The sequence below is a fragment of the Condylura cristata genome, unplaced genomic scaffold (genome assembly GCF_000260355.1).
Source record: "Condylura cristata isolate star-nosed mole 26May11 unplaced genomic scaffold, ConCri1.0 scaffold00003, whole genome shotgun sequence".
Lineage (NCBI taxonomy): Eukaryota > Metazoa > Chordata > Mammalia > Eulipotyphla > Talpidae > Condylura > Condylura cristata.
Genome location: NW_004567104.1, coordinates 29,180,870 through 29,199,176, shown reverse-complemented (window position 1 = coordinate 29,199,176; position 18,307 = coordinate 29,180,870). Strand labels below are relative to the sequence as shown.

The window sequence follows — 18,307 nt, the reverse complement described above, 5'->3', positions numbered from 1 at the left end:
TGACCTGATGAAAATATGAAGGGAAGGGAAATAAAAGAATGGAAGATAAGATAGGTTACTATAAAGAAGTAAAGGAACTCATGAGGAAGACTGTATCCAATAAATATAGAGACCCAAGAGTTTTTTGGATTATGTGCCATATTTGGAAGATCGTGAGTTAATAAGGGTTCAGGTGATTCAAATAGCAATTAATCAGTTCCATAAACATTTACTGAGAACCATTGCTATTCCAAGCCCTATTACAGAAGATGTGGGTATTGCAAAAATTCTTAACCACATGCTTTCCTTATCATTTAACAAACAATGATTTCCTACTAAATTCTAGATTTTTAAAGAACTTGACACTTAAATCAGTTATGAACACGAATACTTCCAACAGACAAACAGTATAAATGAATCTGTAAAGTAAGCACATTTTCCCCTGACATACAAAGGATATGACAGGGACTACTAAATCAGAGTAATGACTTTCAAATTAATAAAACTTGACTTACTAACAACTCTCCAAATTACTGAAAGTATCATACAGGGTAGTTTGATGGAATTAAATTTTATTATCAAGTGTTATATTGTGACAACAGTAAAATAGGAGACCCGTAATTACTGCTGCAATTAGAGAACAAATCATTATACTGCTGTTTTCTCAGGTATGCAGTATATGTTCAATAAATGGTGGCATTTAAATAATCTACTTTGTTTTTAATGATATGCAAATTCTCCTGTTGATAAAAAACAAAACTGTTGTTGAGTCAGTAGATAAAAGAGAAAAATATATTTTAGCATCCACGAAGATACAAATATATCTAATATTTCTTAGTCATATTTTAGCCAACAAAATGAATCCCAAAGACTTGGAGATATAAAATATCTAACTCATCAGTTAAAAAAAAAAAAACACAGAATGAAAAACGACATGTTGGTATTCCAGAGAAGAAATAAAAGCTAAAACCTCTGATTTAATGTCAGCCAGTCAACATGTCTAGAGAGGAAATACAAAGGTAATGAAAAAGAGAAAGGGAGGAATAGAAAGAAGTATCAACGAAATGAAAATGAAGTGACTTATTTATCAGTATACACAAATGATCAAAAAGGGTAAAAATAAAATTTTAAAATGCTTTTATAGGCTCAACTGCTTCTCCAGGAACAAATCATTTTTTATAAAAAATCTGGCAATTTTAGTGTCATACAATAGTAAGTTTTTGCTCCAACTTTCAAGTAGCTATAATGGAATTCTCAGGTTTTAATAGCTTTACATGTGACTTATTTTGCTTACCTTTTATTTTTTCATTTGTATGACCTTAATAAGAATTACATATCAATGTATGTATTGTTTGTATGTATGTGAATTTACATAAATTATGACATAAAGAATATATAGTCTTTTAAAGTTCTTGTTAACAATGGAAAATATAATTTAATATTACTCTACAATATAACAATGCCAAGCTTTAGAGTTTTTCTGTCTCTTTAGGTATATGTAATTGTTAGTTAGTTTAAATTGTTGGGGTAGTATTCAATCTAAGAGTTAAATCAATTGCTGCCTCTAAATAAGTTTTGATTTTATTATTGTAACCTCACTGTCAAATAAAATTAATGATTTAATTACATCAAAAGATGTAAGAAAAATAAGTGGAATATAATACTTAAGAACTCTAACATTATTTAAGATTGCAAACTACTGAAAGAGAATTCTAGCAATCAAAACAATAAAGAAGCTTCTGACAGCTTATACCTATTGTGCTGCTTTTAACTGTTATTTAGTCTTTAAACAGACATAAATTTTAAAAAGGATCTTTATGTATTTTTAGAGGTCAAAGGACAAAAAACATTTTCACTTTTATAGACTAGACTATTTTAATCCTTTCCTTTTCACTAATAGTCAATAATCATTTATAAAAATAAAATACAAATACTCTTCCAATATCAAATAATAGTATTTTACTCAAATTGATATTTTAGATAGATAGAAAGACAAATAAAATTTGGGAGACTTTTTGGTATTTGTTCATCTTTTAATACTGTTAATTGAAAATTTGAAAAATATTCCTAAATCATGTAATTACACAAGTTTACTGTTTTGAAATTAATCCTAGATAATGTACTTTATAAAACTGGACTCATTAAATAAACCATAATGTAATTTTAACTTTAAGATACAAGTATAAACAAGAGTTAACTGTATTCAATACATTAGAAAATAAATTTTTTTTTTTTTTACTATATCAGCTTCCTAAGACTATCTAATTGCATACAAAAAGCCAAACAAACAAGGTATTTTACTGGGTAAGATAGGATACTCTATATCACTTAATAGAATCTAAAAATAAGGAGACAAATATTAATTTACATTATCAGTGGCTTTATATTTTTAGAGGAATCATTCAGTAGAACCTGAGACTGTTTTGTTGGCATTACATAAGAGCAAAAGGAAAAATATTTTTTGTTTTCCCTTTTGTGCTAAAGACCTGCAGAGGGATTAACAACATACAATTCTGCGCATGCAAGGTTTCTGTGCATGACTGTATTTTTTAATAATAATAAATCTATACTAATAGATTTTTGTAAAGCAAATGTAAACTGAAATATACTGAAAATAATTTCAACAAGTGGTATGTTACCTGGGTGGAGCTGGTGGCTACCGAGATGCAGTCAATAAAGCTGTGTCTTCGAGTGAAAAATGCAACTATCTGCTGCCAGCGTGAAGGTTCTGGCTCAGCTTGTAGTTCATCTGATGAGCCCTTTTTTGCCCAATGTTTCTGCTTTGGGCCTACCGAGCCATGGCTAGAGCTAGTATTGCCTCCTCGGCTGGCGCGAGAGTACAGAAGTGTGTTGTTTCCGAAAATGTAATTCATCTCTGCAGCCCTGCAGGTGGTTTCCAAGCAGTCTTACTTCTTTACCAGCTGCTGAGTGGTGAATGATCGGTAAAAAACTGCAGCTAGAATTACAGCAGCATCACTTGTAGATCAGGAAAATAAAAACCTTGAGAAATGCTGCTCATTTTCTCTGTAATTTCTTCCCATGAAAGAGCTTGTGTCTTCTCTCTGTACATGTTAGTTCTATGATGGCTGAGTTTATATTTGCAGACAAAAAAGAAAGCATAAGGTGGATTTCTTTCTCATGATTATTTTTTTCACCAGCGTCTGCAGGAACCAAAAGCTGTTCTTTTGTTAGCCGATAACTAGACAGACTGAAATCCAGGAAGTGAGGTCAAGTAGCAGGTAAAGAAGGATGTTATAAACACTGGACTACGAAGACCCTTTGGGACTGTCTGATTTAATGCACTGGGTGGAGTAACCCTGGAGTACCAAGTTTCAATCACAGTCTATAGTAAAATCCAATGGTATCTTCTCTACTTCAATAAATTATAAACTGAATTTAAACATACAAGAGGATTCTCTCTCTAATAGTTCTGATTACTTAAAATAATTTTACTGAAGGGGCCTTTATCACTTACAGATTTGATACAGATTTCTGTATCAGAAAGGAACTTACATCAATTAGCACTAGCCCTAAATTTTTAAAGATACTATCAAACTTAAATTAAGCTGAGGGTCTGCTATAGAAGGAAATTAATTTTAATGTACTATCATCTTTTTATGTAATACACTTTTTTAAAAAAAAAAATCAAACAAGTTTTGGCCCTCCCTGGTGGTGCAGCGGGTTAAAGCACTGCACTAAGAAGCTTAAGCCACTTCTGTATGAGTTCAATCCCCGCCTGACGCAGAGGTGACACATGGCGTGGCAGACCTCTCCTGGCCCGGCAGACCTCTCCTGGCCCACCCGCTGCTCCCCTCAGCAGTGTACTTCCTCGATCTGCCTGTTCTGCTCCCTACTCTGTCTCTGGTGAACCTTCTCACCCACCACACCTCTGGCCTATACTCCAGCTCTGTAAGCATAAATAAATAAATCTTTAAAAAAAAAATCAAACAAGTTTATTTTACCATTTTACAAGGAATATGAAGCAGTAGCATTTGGTTAGCTACTCAGTGAGGTCATGAGCTTGATCATTCCCTCAAGGTTGTAAAATGACTGCTGGAGCTCCTGTATAGCCATATTGATTCAAGATATAAGGATGACAGGTAGCACCAGGCATTATTTTTCCTTAAACAGACAATGACAAACTTTCACAGAAACCACTTTCAATCACAGTGGTATAAGACACTGGTTTCTAATACTGTGATAACTGACTCTGGAGACAGAACCAGATTAATTAGCCAAGTAAATATTTTGCTTCTGGAACTCTTAGAACAACAACAACAAAAAAAACAATTGCTAGATTATCAACATCATCTCCCTCATGTATTATTAAGATTATAAAGTTAAGAATTTGTAAAAATGCAGAAAATGAAACAAATTTTACCCAATACCATATAAATAATATTCTAGTCACAAAAAAAAGTTTTATGGACAAATAGATATTTTCTAACATCATTTTAGATCTGTGTTTCTCAACACAGTAGTCTAATTCAGAATCACCTGGGACATTGGTTACAAAACCAACTGATATCCTCTCCCTGTCAGAATTTTTAAGCATAAGGGGGTTCTGGGAATTTTCCTTTAAAAAGCTCCCTATTGACTACCTTTGAGAACTACAGGTTCAATACCATAGCCTGTCCTCTTAACACTATGCTACATTAGTACAATATAACACATGATGATTTAAAAACAGTATATAAATAAACATGATGTGTTAACTTACTAATGGTTGGGTATTTCAAGTTTTTTTCTTGTGAATTTTGTCTTATTGGGGTATAGGAGATGGGTGGGGAAATGTCACAACGAAGGAAATTTCCATTTTAATATTCTGGAATAGTTTGGGGGCTTTTCCTTGTTCCTGGAACTGCTGTTCTTACTGCAAGTTATCTTTTCAGAGCCACTTCTGAGCAGCTCCTCCTTGGATGGAGAATTCCTCTTTTTTTTCCTTTAGAGACATCTCTGCATCCTGCTTTTTCCTGGATGCTAAACTGGTTCCTCTTTGGGGAAAGATTTCTTCCTCTTGGGAAGATTTCCACTGCTAAGTATTTCCTCAACATCTTTGCTTTTTTCTTGGGTTTGGAGGACACAGATGAATCTTCCATTTCATTCTCCTGGGGAAACTCCATGCCCCTCCCCCTTTTTGGGTCTTTTACTTGTCTCCTCAGAATTCTCCTGCTGTTTGCTAAAGATATGAGGTCAGTAATAGCCAGATGCTTCTTTTCTTTCTTCAAATATTTCTTCTCCTGTTCCCCAACTTTTTAGTTACCTTAACAGCCACTTTCTCTGACCTAAATTATCTGTTTTTATGATATTCAGATTCTTGCATAGTTTCTCCAGTCTCAGAGAGGGTGGTCATTTCTCAACTTGTTTGGGAATCTTCTCCCCAAATATACTTGTAGGTACCTCAGACAAGCAACAGATTCATGAGTTAATACTGCACTGTTTGCCAGATGGTGGGAGACAGGACATTGTTTTTGGCAATTGCTCTACCAAGGAAAGTGAAGTGAAAAATGAGTGTATTTTGGGGGTGTTACCCCTTGTCTTCAAGGCTCTGTAAATCTGGTCTTTTTGCTGGTCCCTGAGAAATACTTTGACATCAGGACTGACCAAGTAATCCAATTTCTAGTTTAAATATGAGAACACTGTAAGTACCAACCTTGGTCTTGGCCATTTCTTCAGATGTGTACTGATAAAATATTGCTTAGCAACAACAATTAAATACATCCTGTTGGTAAGGAGAACTGGCAAGCTATAACCTCCAGGGCTACTGCATGACCTGATTCAAAAAGGACACTAATGCTATCTCTGATTTCATCCTTACCAAAGAGACACATGCCTAACAAGGGTGGAGAGACATGTGAGACTCTTGGGAGTAAGATGTTTAATGACAGAGATTATAGGAGGTTTGGTTCTTCTTCCCAAGAACTATGAAGATATATACAAAATTTTATAGCTCTACACATTTGTCATATCCACTTAGGGAGAGGAAAATACTAAGAGTAGACAGAAAACTAAGAATCCTCTCTGTGGAAAAAGATGAAATCCTCTGGACGGCACACAGAAAGTTTTATTGTAGCCAGGTACTTAATAAAGAAGTGATTAGTGTGGTTTATACAAGTAATAGTAATTAGCTTATTTTAGTAAGCTAGTAAACTTTAGTAATTGGCTTAGCCCTCATTTGATCCATGTCAAATGAAAATCCAGGAGGAGGGAGATAAAAACACCAGAATTGATGAGATTTTATTATTCTGGATTAGTATGGATGAGGATACTGAACATAAATCTTCTACTAAGTTACAAATAGTACCAAGAAGGTATATTAGTAAGCCATTTCTATACACAGATTTCTTATCCTAGAAAACTAAGAAGCTTGAAAATAATCTAAAGTTAATAGGTCATTCCAATGCATATTTTCTCTAAATACAGAGAAGAAATACTTTTCAAAGATTCCTAATCAAATTCCTTGAGAAAGGCTCATTTATGAAAAATCCCATTATCTGAACTACAAAAATCTAGGATCATCTCATTAACTGCCCATTAGTCCATGTAAGCATACAAAACCAATCATGAGTGTTTTCAATGAGTTGACTGGGAGGCAGAAGACAATCAGCTCTTCACTGAGATGTGCTTTACAACAGCCTTACTCATGCAGCAGCGTTGAAAGATAAACTCTATTCTGTTAAAATTTAAGCTCATTACAAAACTTGAAAGATGTACATTTAAAATAATTTTAAAATGCACAATGTCAAAATAAGCAAAATGAATCACAATAGACATTTTACTATGCAATATGTGAAGAATTAGAGCTTTTTTCCTGTAAAGTTCAATCTTTCTTTTTCAAACAGGGTGATAATATTTTCTATAGCAGAATTCTAGTCTAAAAGTAAACTACATATATCAATTTGCTGTATTACTATGGTCATAAAAATAAGTGAACTGAGAAATACCTATTTTATAACATTACATGGAGATAAAGACAGTTCAAAAGTACATACAGAATAGACCACACACACACACACACACACACACACACACACACACACACACACACACACACACACCCCTTTCCAAACTCACAAATAAAGCCAAAAGTCTTCAGTGTAGTAACAAAGAAAAGGAATGAATAACCTTAGCAAACATTTTAAAAAGTTGTAGGATAAAAAGAAAAACAAAAACTCTAAAATAATGAAAAATATTACTAAGAAAATGAAAGCTAATGTACTGTAAATGCAACATAATGGGTATTTTACCTTACCCCTTTATCTTTATAATTTGGCCTACTAAATTTTAAAATATACAACTGTGCTAAGTCCAGACTGAGAAGATTGATAAGAACATAGATTTACTATTTACCTAGAAAAACTGATCATAGTTTATATATCCATTCTGTGTGAGCACCATCTAGTGGTCAATCTATAAGCTCACCTTACTACTCTTGTCATAAAAAAGGTCAATAAAATTCAACAATATTTTAATGTGCTCTAGAGATGGGAAAAGAAAGTTGTTTTTTAAAAAAAGTTCCTTGTGTACTTTAAGAAAGTTTCTATTCCCATAGTGTTCATTAAATACATATCTTCCATGTACCTCTTGACTACATTTACTCTGCATGCTAGTTTGAATGTAACTTTACCCAGCACTGAAGACAAAGTATGTATGATTCTTTTTTTCTTCATAGTCATTGCATCATCCCATATTGAGAAATGCACCTACTACCCTCGATTTAAATCTATGTTGTAAAAGACTGGGTTTTGTTTATTTATGGTTTACTGTACTGGCCATTTTCCTTTATTCTCCTCTCATTTTCAGTTTTCTATGACTCTTGATACTGCTCTTATTAGGATGCCATTATTATATTTATAACTGTTCAAAAGCTTATTTTAAGATTCTTAAATACTAGAAAAGTTTATTCACTTCGCCATTTCCTTTCACATTAAAACTTTCACCATTATCATCAACAATTTCACTCTCGAAATTGCCCAAAACCTGCAAGGATTCGCTTTAAGAAGTATAATTCCCAAGTTCATATTTACTTTTAGGCCAAGGCCTGAATAAAGTTAACTTTCAATCCTAATCTTATGCCTTCCATTGTTTCAGAGTTGAGAATCAGCACCAGCATCACAAGAATCTGACAAATTGTCCCACGACAAATTTCAGTGTAGCAAACCCTTCAGTCATTCATCAGCTACAGTCTTTTGCTTGCCCTCATTTCCTAACAAGTATCCTAAACTATAAAATTTTGAACTTTCTTCATTTTTACAGTTTTTTTCTGATTATCACCCTTCTACTGAAATTATTTTCCCCAGTAACTGTTTTCTCTTAATTGGCATCTTATACACGTCCTTCAACACCTTGTTCAAATGTCAACTTTCTTTTTTCAGAATAACCCAGGAATTTAATTTCTCTATATATTTTTTGCATGTTACATCATACAGTTTATAATTATCATTACACAATCACTGAAGGCTACCGAAGTTATTAATATGGGATGGATGTTTAATAAATGTTTTCTAATTGCATGTATTGTTTGACAAAACTACTATTGTAGCACTGATCTATAAAACAAGCATCCATTAAATTTAATCTCAGCATTTTATATTAGCTTTTTTAAGAATATAAAGAGTAAAGCAGTACCTTATTTATATTCAACTCAGCAAATCACTTCTATTCAAAGATAATTTCTCAAATTAAAAAGATTATTTATATACGGAGTTCTATATATAGCATAATAATTACTTGTTCCACACTACAACATAGTGCTATAAAAGTAGAAAAGTGCCTGTATTATTCTTTTTTATTAAAAAAGAGGCTCTTACTCTGATGACTGAAGCACATTTAAAAAAAATGTATTTCATTGTATGAGTATCCTAAAATATTTGTTCTGGCCTATTAAGAAATTAAAAAAAAATTACAACTTGCTTTCTTATTTCAAAAGTTTTTTTTTTTTTTTAAATTTGGTATTTTAACAAAGTTAAAAGGAACCCTACCAGGTCTCCTTGGTGGTGCAACGGGTTAAGTCTCAGCACTATCCGCAGCCACAGCAGCATGAGTTCAACCCCACATAGGGTGCAGCAGACCTCTCCTATCTCATTCCCTGCTCCCCTCAGCAGTGTGTTCAGTCAATCTACCTGTTCTGCTCTCCATTCTGTCTCTGGTGAATCCTCTCCCCTCTCCCAACATCTCTGGCCTAAACCCTAGCTATTGTATGCATAAATAAATAAGTCTTCAAAAAAATAAAAGGAACCTTATCATTTGCTGCTTACCTACACACTCCTATGACTACATCTAACATTTCAAATAATTATTTTTGAGGTTCTTATTTTATGAGGTCAGTAACCTGCATGTGAGATTGGAGAGACAGGAAGAAATTCCCCAAAAGGGGCAGTTTTAATAATTCTTAAATTATAATTGTATCAAAATACAGTTTGTCAAAAAGTATTAAGAACTTTGAAAAGTTAGTATGCTCTGACCCAGTAAAGCGATTTCTAGAAATTCATCCTAAAGAAATACCAAAATACTAATCCAAACAGTATTCACTGTAACTTTTTTTACAAAACCTAGTAAAAATCAAATAGAAAAGAACTGAAGAGTTCATCAAATGATACAAATATTGTACAAATATACTATGCATTATTATGTGTCAAGTTTAAAACATTTTTTAAAGTGCCAAAGATAAAAAATATCAAAAAATGTATACAAGTTCACAATGGGAAAATTCATTACAAAAAGATGCAAAGTTATTTAAAAACAGATGAAAGAGAGTCCTTCCCGGTGGCCCAAAGCATTAAAACACAGTACTATGAAGCTACCTGCACTGCAGCAGGAGTTTGATTCCTGGCCAGGGAGGTGACCTACATGGCACTGCAGATCTCTTCTAGCCAGCCACTGCTCCCCCCTCAGCAGCATTATTTCAGTAGATCTGCCTGTTTTGCTCCAAATTCTGTCTGGTGAATTCTCTTACCAGCACCCCTGCCCCTGTACCTCTGGCCTGTACCCCAGTTCTTGTATGCTTAAATGAATAAATCTTAAAAAAAAAAAAAAAGAAAGAAGTTAGATAATTTCTACTGGGAATCAAAGATTTCAGAGAGTCTGCAAGTCAAAGGCAGGGGATGAAGTGTTACATGTACTGATATCATAACAATCCAACTAAAAAAGAAATAGGTATAATTGAAATGGAGTGACTTAATTTAAAATGAAAGAAACCACTTGTTTATGAAGACATTGATAAACAGACATGTTAGGAAAGTATAAAAGTCTATCTGTGCTGAGACCAAGCCCAAAAAATTAACAGATGGCTCTGATAATACACGTCTGAAGCTACATAAGCTTAGGAATTGAGTTAAGCCAATCTGAGATGCCTTGAATTCCACATACCTGGGGTTTCCTAAGCCTCATGTAGGTTTTGGCATCTGCTGCTGGAGGCTTTGCCCAAAGCAGCAGCACTCTCCTCCCCAGGGAACTACATCCTAAGTGAAGTTCCATACCAAATGGAGAGCTGCTCTCCTGAAACTCCTTATGGTTCAGAACCTCTACCCACTTACTGCCAACTGAATTGTGTGTGCTTATATTATTACAGTAAGGAGTTCCAGGGCCTCCCTGGTGGTGCTACAAGTTAAAATGCAGCACTACAAAGCTCTCCACAGCCACTGCAGTGTGAGTTTGATCCCTGGCCAGGAAGTGACCCACATGGTGCGGCAGACCTCTCCTGATCTGCCTGCTGCTTCCTCAGCAGTATATTTCAGTAGATCCACCGGTTCTGCTTCCCACTTTATCTCTGGTGAAATCTCTCACTCCCCACACCTCTGGCCTGTACCACAGTTTTTGTATGCATAAATAAATACATCTTTAAAAAAAAAGTGGGATTCCCTCAATATATCCATATGTTAATTATGTATGACTGGTTGGAGTTGTGAAACCTCCGGACTCTGGTGAAAGTTAAGCAAGTCGAGAACAATTATCTAGTAACACCAGAGGGTTGTTTATATCTGTTTCAGAGATTGATGCTGTTAGTACCTAACAAAAGAAAATGAGCTGCACAAGATAGAGCAAGAAAATAGCTTACAAAGATGGACAGATTTTCAGTTGTTTTTCAGTGAGACCAGCTGAACTGCCACAGTATAGTTGCTAGTACAGATTCCAGTACTTTCTTGATGTTTCCAAAACAAGTTAACAAATGTTTGCAGACATATACACAAAACAGCTACTTTACTAAGTGAATAGTAAAATACCATTAATTATTAATATACCAATTTCAGAAACAATAAAGCAAGAGAAAGGTGTTATTTATAACTGAGGACAGAGGATTTTTAAATTTCAATAACATACTTCTTTAAACAAATTTATCCTTCAAATTTATCTTTAAAAAGTTTGGAATATATAATCCTTTATCATTCAGTAATCAACAACAAAAAAAAGCAACGATGTGAAGGACAAGAGCAAATTTTAAAGTAGTTACCAAAAAAATTAAGTAAAACTGATTTCATTCTTTTATGGTGAGGCAGGGTTAGGAAGCAAATGAAAATCTTTAAAAAGTTATGTTTTCTTGCTCTGCAAATGCAAACATTTAAGTCTCACTGAAGAGTGAGGATTAAAGAGTGTTACAGGGCAACCCCAATATGAAATGGGTTGGCTTGAATATGGGTCCTACCTCACACACTTAAAAGGGACTTAAAATGAGATTCAACTGCAGGCACACATAAGTAGATTAACAAAATTTTGTTATTTACAAAAAAGGGAAATAAAGGAAAAATAAGCAAGAAAGAGAGAAAGATAAATTGATGAAATTGTCCTACCAGTTCCGCTGAGCTGGGATCCCAAAAGCATGCTACAGGCTGGTGAAAAACCGAGCACCCCCAAGGTTCACATGTCTGGTTACATACCAAACCTGGCTGCTTAACTCCACTCTTATTTCAGCAATCCTCCCTTCAGTAGTGATAACATATGGGATCTGTAGTCCTTGGTGCCTCAGATCTCTTTAGTCTGAGTTGGAGGTGGAGTCCATAAACCCTGTGTTTATGGAGTTCATTTAGGACATCCTTTCCCCCAACAAGAGGCTATCAAAAATTTATTTATAAAGACCTCAACACAGGTGTATATATGTTTCACTAAGCTAGATTCTAGTGCAGTGCTTCTTAGCTATGGCTTACACTAGAAACATCCAAAGTCTAGGTGGTAGTCCAGACCAATTAAATGAGAATCTCTGAGGCTGACTCAGACATTAATTTTTAATCCTCAGGTGATTCCAATGTCTAGTCACAGTTGAAAATCTTTACTAAATGGGCAGTCTTTTGTCCTAATTATGAGTCACATACTGATCAGCTAGCATTCAACCAGAAAGGTCATATTTGGAGATGACTGCTATATGTTTTGGTTCGATTAATCTTTGATTAATGCTTAAAGGTTTCCAATTGTGGCCCTCCCTGGTGGGACAGCGGGTTAAAGCACAGCACTAAGAAGCTAAAGCTACTTCCGCATGAGTTCGATCCCCGCCTGCCCTGGAGGTGACCACATGGCGTGGCAGACCTCTCCTGACCCGCCCACTGCTCCCCTCAGCAGTGTACTTCCTTGCTCTGCCTGTTCTGTTCCCCACTCTGTCTCTGGTGAAGCCTCTCGCCGCCCCTGAGCCTCTGGCCTATACCCCAGTTCTGTATGCACAAATAAATAAATCTTAAAAAAAAAAAAGGTTTCCAATTGTTATATTGAAGGAAATGGGCTTTTACTAGGAAAATCAATCACATTTCAGTTACATGGATTGAATGACTAAATTAATTTAGAAACAAATCAATACATGCTTGCATAAGGGAAATTAAAGACTCTTAACAGCCCGTTTCCTCAGGCCTGCCACCTAAGATTTAAGTCTGTAAGGTGTCTGGAAATTTGGGAGAACAATATCTTGTCTTACAGTATTGTTTCATTTGCTTAAACATTTTATTCTTCAAAATGGGATTTCGTCATTTTTAAAGGAGAGGCAATATGAAATACTTTATACAATGCTGACTCATTGTTTAAATCTGTGTTTGTATCAGAATCTGCATAAAAAAAAGTAACTAACAAAACACCTAACAAAAGCCTGAGGAGCTGGGCACATTGTGCAACTAGGGCTGGATAATTTACAACAATCAAAATGATAAAAAAAATCAAAACATCAGAAAAAAAAATTATACTTATACACAAGGAAGATTTGGGGACTAAAGAAATGAAAAATTAACTTAGTGATGAGAAAAAGGGCACAGGTAGGTTAACAAGAACAGCATATAAAGCAGGAGAGTGCTTAGAATGTAAGGAGTTAAGTGTTCTTATGTTGTTTAGGATGAAGAGAGAAGATATTTATTGTCTATGTTTTTATAAGTGAAACATACATATTAAAATTTCCAGGATAACAATGAAAGGAAAACAAAATAAGTAACTTCCAAGCTAATAAGAAGGAAAAATGAGAAAACAGAATCCGAAAGAAGACATGCAAGTAACAAAAGTTGCCCTTGTTCAAAATTTAGAAACACATCTCTAAATACTTTATGGTGGCCCTTTCAGGTGGTGCAACAGGTTAGGATGCAGCACTGCAAGCTGGCTGCAAGTGCTTCAGTGTGAACTTGATCCCTGGCCTGGAGGTGGCCACATGGCATGGCAGACCTCTCCTGACCCGCCCACTGCTCCCCTCAGTAGTGTACTTCATCGATCTGCCTGTCCTGCTCCCCACTCTTCTCTGGTTAATCCTCTCATCACATCTGCGCCTCTGGCCTGTACCTCAGTTCTTTATGAATAAATAAATCTTAAAAAAAAAAAAGAATAAAATTAGCCAACTGAATCTCTAAATTAGTCTTCCAAGGAAGGATCAGACACAATCCTTGACATGTAGGCTATCCACATATTCATATAACGTATGTCCACGAAAATGTTTATATTCATATGTGTGTATGTATGGAAATACGGGTTGAGGATGGCAGCTCAAGAGGAAGGAATAGAGATGAGTTTTTAGAAAAGAGATTGTTTTCTGAAAAGGTAACAGGGTGGTCCCAGGAAAAGAAGAGGTTCCAGGTTCCCTGCTCCCCCCAAAGGAAGGTAGAGCTGAGCAGGGAAGAAAAGAAAACTAGAGAGGAGACTAGAGAAGGAAGCAGGATGAAGAGTAGACCTCAGGGAGGCATGTGGAACAGAGAGTGAGGTGAAGAAGCAAGCTCTTATTCCTTGGTTCTGGACTGGGTGAAACAGATGCGGGTGAGAGACCTGTGGGAGGTTACAGCATTTGATTTTGATTTGCTCTTTCCCCCCCAGACTTGTCTGGCCATTTCTGGTTGACCCTTTCCTATGGATTCCTGCTCAAAGGTGCTTTAGGCTTGTGGTGGGCTTTCAGGCCTTGCTTTGGGCCAATCCCATTTGGGTGGACTCTTACCCATGAGGGTAATTTAGTAATTATATTCTTTGTCTTTTCTATATTGTTTATTAATTGTATTACAGTTCCTTTTCATTAAAGTTCTTAAATGTTTTATCTTGATGTGCTGGATGGCAGAACCTATTTAGAGTGGACAGGTTTGGGTTTCTGGGATGCCTAGCTCCCTGCCTTGTACAAAAAGACTATCTTGTACAAAAAGACTATCTTGCCACCCTCTGGCAAGAATGATCAAGAAATGAAAACTCTAAATACACTATTAAGAAAGAAACAGGAACTACAGTAAACATACTGTATGTGTGTGTGTGTGTGTATATATATATATATATTTTTTTTTTTTTAAAGAAAAGGCTATTAAGAACAATATTTTGAAAATAAGTCTAAAATGGGCATGCTCACAGAGGAAACAGAAAATCTGAAAGGTATTATACACATTAAAATTTTAGACTAGGGCCCTCCCTGGTGGCGCAGCGGGTTAAAGCACAGCACTGAGAATCTAAAACCGCTTCCGCATGAGTTTGATTCCCGCCTGCCCTGGAGGTGACCACATGGCGTGGCAGAACTCTCCTGACCCGCCCGCTGCTCCCCTCAGCAGTGTACTTAATCGATCTGCCTGTTCTGTTCCCCACTCTGTCTCTGGTGAAGCCTCTCGCCGCCCCTGAGCTTCTGGCCTGTACCCCAGTTCTGTATGTACAAATAAATAAATCTTTAAAAAAAAAAAATTTTAGACTAGTATGGGCCCTCCCTGGTGGCGCAGCGGGCACTAAGAAGCTAAAGCCACTTGAGCATGAGTTCGATTCCCGCCTGCCCCAGAGGAGATCCACATGGTGTGGCAGACCTCTCCTGACCCGCCTGCTGCTCCCCTCAGCAGTGTACCTCATCCATCTGCCTGTTCTGCTCCCCACTCTGTCTCTGGTGAATCCTCTCACCCTCCACATCTCTGGCCTGTACCCCAGTTCTATATGAATAAATAAATAAATCTTAAAAAAAAATTTTAGACTAGTATAAAATCATTTCTCAAAAAGGATTACAAAACCTTAGCTATGTTTCTTACTAGTAAAAAATAATCCCTGTTTGGGTCCTCCCTGGTGGCTCAACGGGTAAAGCACAGCTCTAAGAAGCTAAAGCTACTCTGCATGAGGATCTATCCCGCCTCCCCTGGAGAGTGATCCACACGGCACTGCATGCCTCTCTGGGCCCGCACTGCTCCCCTCAGCAGTGTACTTTGTTGATTTGCCTGTTCTCTACACTCTGGCTCTAGCGAAGCCTTTCACCACCCCTGCACCTCTGGCCTACATCCGTTCTGTATGCACAAATAAATAAATCTTTAAATAATAATAATAAAAAAATCCCTGTTCACAATACATACACCAACAGAAGATAAGTATCCATAATACATAAAGAACTTATACAAATCAGTAAAAGATAAAACAAAGGCAAACATCTTTAGAGGGATGGTCCCAGAATGGGAGACCTGTATGATCAATAAATTAACCAACCTCATTATTAAACAGGGAAATGTACACTAAAATCATGAGCTACTACTTCAAACCTGAAAGAGTAGCAAAAATATGAATATTAAGTACTGATGAGAACATGGGTCAATTAAAATTGTTACATGTATTGTTACTGAAAATGTAAATTATACAACCACTTGGAAAATAATCTGGCAAGGTATTTACAAAAATGTGTGTGTGTGTGTATATGTATATATAAAACCTATACTTGTAATGAAATTTTTTATACTAGCAGAAACCTAAAATAACTTAATTTTCAACAAAAATAACAAATTATATCCTTTATGAATTTACAAACCAGAATACATTAGAGCAGTAAATACTATGAATCTCAGGAATAAAATATTGAGAAAAAAATGCAGGGTTGATATTTTATATAGCATAAGTCTACTGACACAAAGTTCAACATAGGCAAAACAAACATTAATTAGAGATCTAAATGTGGTGGAGCTTTATAGGAAAGTATAAATAATCAATAGAATTCAGGTTTGCAGTTATTTCTGAAGGGAAAGGCATGGAGATGGGATAAGGGAAAGCCACACACTGGACTTCAAAGATAATGTTCTTTTTCTGTATCTACTAATGCTTATGACAAGCATTTAAAAACATGTAAATATGTGGTATTAGAAATATAATAGCTATTTCATTTATGGGAATTTTTAGGTTTATGAATAGCATAACTGAATAAACTTTAGTACTACAATATATCTTTTAAAAAGTTTTAAAATGCTAATAAATATTATGTACTTCCTTGTAACTATGAAACTAAAAGAAGGGGGGGATCTTAAACTAAAGAACAGTTGTCTCTGAACATGAGCTACGTTAGTAACAAAAGTATAATTCATAGCAACAAAATTAGTATCTTACCTTTATTGGTGAAATATGAGAATGAGAAACAAATCCATGTACATTCTCAATTTCTGACAGATTCTTCTCAGAGACATGAACCAATTCTGGACCTATCACCTCATTAGTAATTTGTGGAGAAATGTGCTCTTGAGGAGGTGTATCTTCATCCTGATACCGGTATTTCTGTAAAATAAGGAAATCTATTAAGTATGAAGAAGCCCTGAAAAGCAAAATGAATTCAATTCAAATCATAGTTTTTGTAAGCAGCCAACTCTCAATATTATTTAACTATATGAAAAGTGTCTCTTTATGGTTTAGTACCTATAATCCAAGAGAAACAGGCTTCAATTTTAAAGTCATAGCTATATTTTATTTTTAAAACATGTTTTTAGTTTTACACAGAAGAACTGGGTTGTACATGCCAGAGGGTTGGGTGGGTGAGAGGATTCACCAGAGACAAGAGTGGGGAGCAGAACAGGTAGACTGACTGAAATATATTGCTGAATCGAACAGTGGGGCAGACAGCAGAGTTCTGATGAGCTATGTGGGTTAGCACCCTGGCCAGGAACAAACTCAGGCATTTGTGGTGGTAGTGCCAAGACTTAACCTCTAGGCCATGTCAATATTTTAATGAAATTTTTTTATTATTAAAAGTGTCAGATTCTGGGAACATAGTGGAGTAGGACATACTACAATCTGTCCCCACCAAGACAACAATTGCACAGACAGAATCTGTCTGAAGTAACTAGCCTGGAACACTAGAATCTGTGAAATGTTTACAACTTCTAGGGGAAATTTTGAATGGCAAACTGGTTAATTTTGCTCAATTTCACCACTTTTATTTAACACAGCACTGGAGTCACAGAACAATTACATAAGAAAAAGAAATGAAAAGCATGTAAATTGAAAAAGAAGAGGGAAAATAATTTCTGAAGATGGTATGATCTTACATGTAATAAAACCTCAAAGTCTCCATAAAAAAACTGTTAGAACACATGACTTCAGCAAAGCAGGACACAAAGTCAAAATACAAAAATCAGTTGCAATTCTGCATAAAATCTGAAAATGGTATTACAAAAATAACCTCACTTGTAATAACATCAAGAGAATAAAGTATGTGAGCCTGAACTTAATCAAAAGATGAAAGATTTGTACCATGAAAACTATAAAACACTGCTGAAAGAAATTAAAAATAACAAATAAATGTAAACCCACTCAATGGGAAATGGAAATCATGGAAACCTGTATTCATGGGCTTAATATTCTAATTTAAGAGAGGAACTGGGGAAATCTTCCTTATAGTTCTTCTGGCTTAGGTGAGTCTTCTATCCTGAACCATAAAAACTTCTTTTCATTTTAAGTATCTATGTACAAGTTAAAATGGAAATCCTAGTTGGAATGAGCTATTTGTTAGGTATTAACTGATGGCATTTTAACACTTTTGTTATCAGATGTGTATCAAATTTAAGGGAGGTAAAGGAGTTCCTGTCAACAACAGGCATTACCATTTTTTTAAAAAAGATTTATTTATTTGTGCATACAGAACTGGGGTACAGGCCAGAGACTCAGGGGTGGCAAAAGACTT

The 18,307-nt window shown here is 35.4% G+C and overlaps 1 protein-coding gene across 16 annotated transcripts in view; it reads right to left on the bottom strand.

Annotated features, from left to right (window-relative positions):
• The window catches only part of DLG1 (discs, large homolog 1 (Drosophila)), a 206,024-nt gene that overhangs the window by 114,051 nt on the left and 73,666 nt on the right, over positions 1–18,307 (bottom strand). For 12 of the 16 annotated variants that reach the window (XM_004675115.2, XM_012733445.1, XM_012733432.1 and 9 more), the window contains one exon: positions 16,741–16,905. In XM_004675115.2, coding sequence (XP_004675172.1) covers positions 16,741–16,905 — 165 coding nt within the window. Of the gene's footprint in view, positions 1–2,618; positions 3,177–16,740; positions 16,906–18,307 lie in introns of those variants that run through there. The other 4 variants (XM_004675119.1, XM_004675120.1, XM_004675118.2 and 1 more) reach the window with 2 other exon arrangements.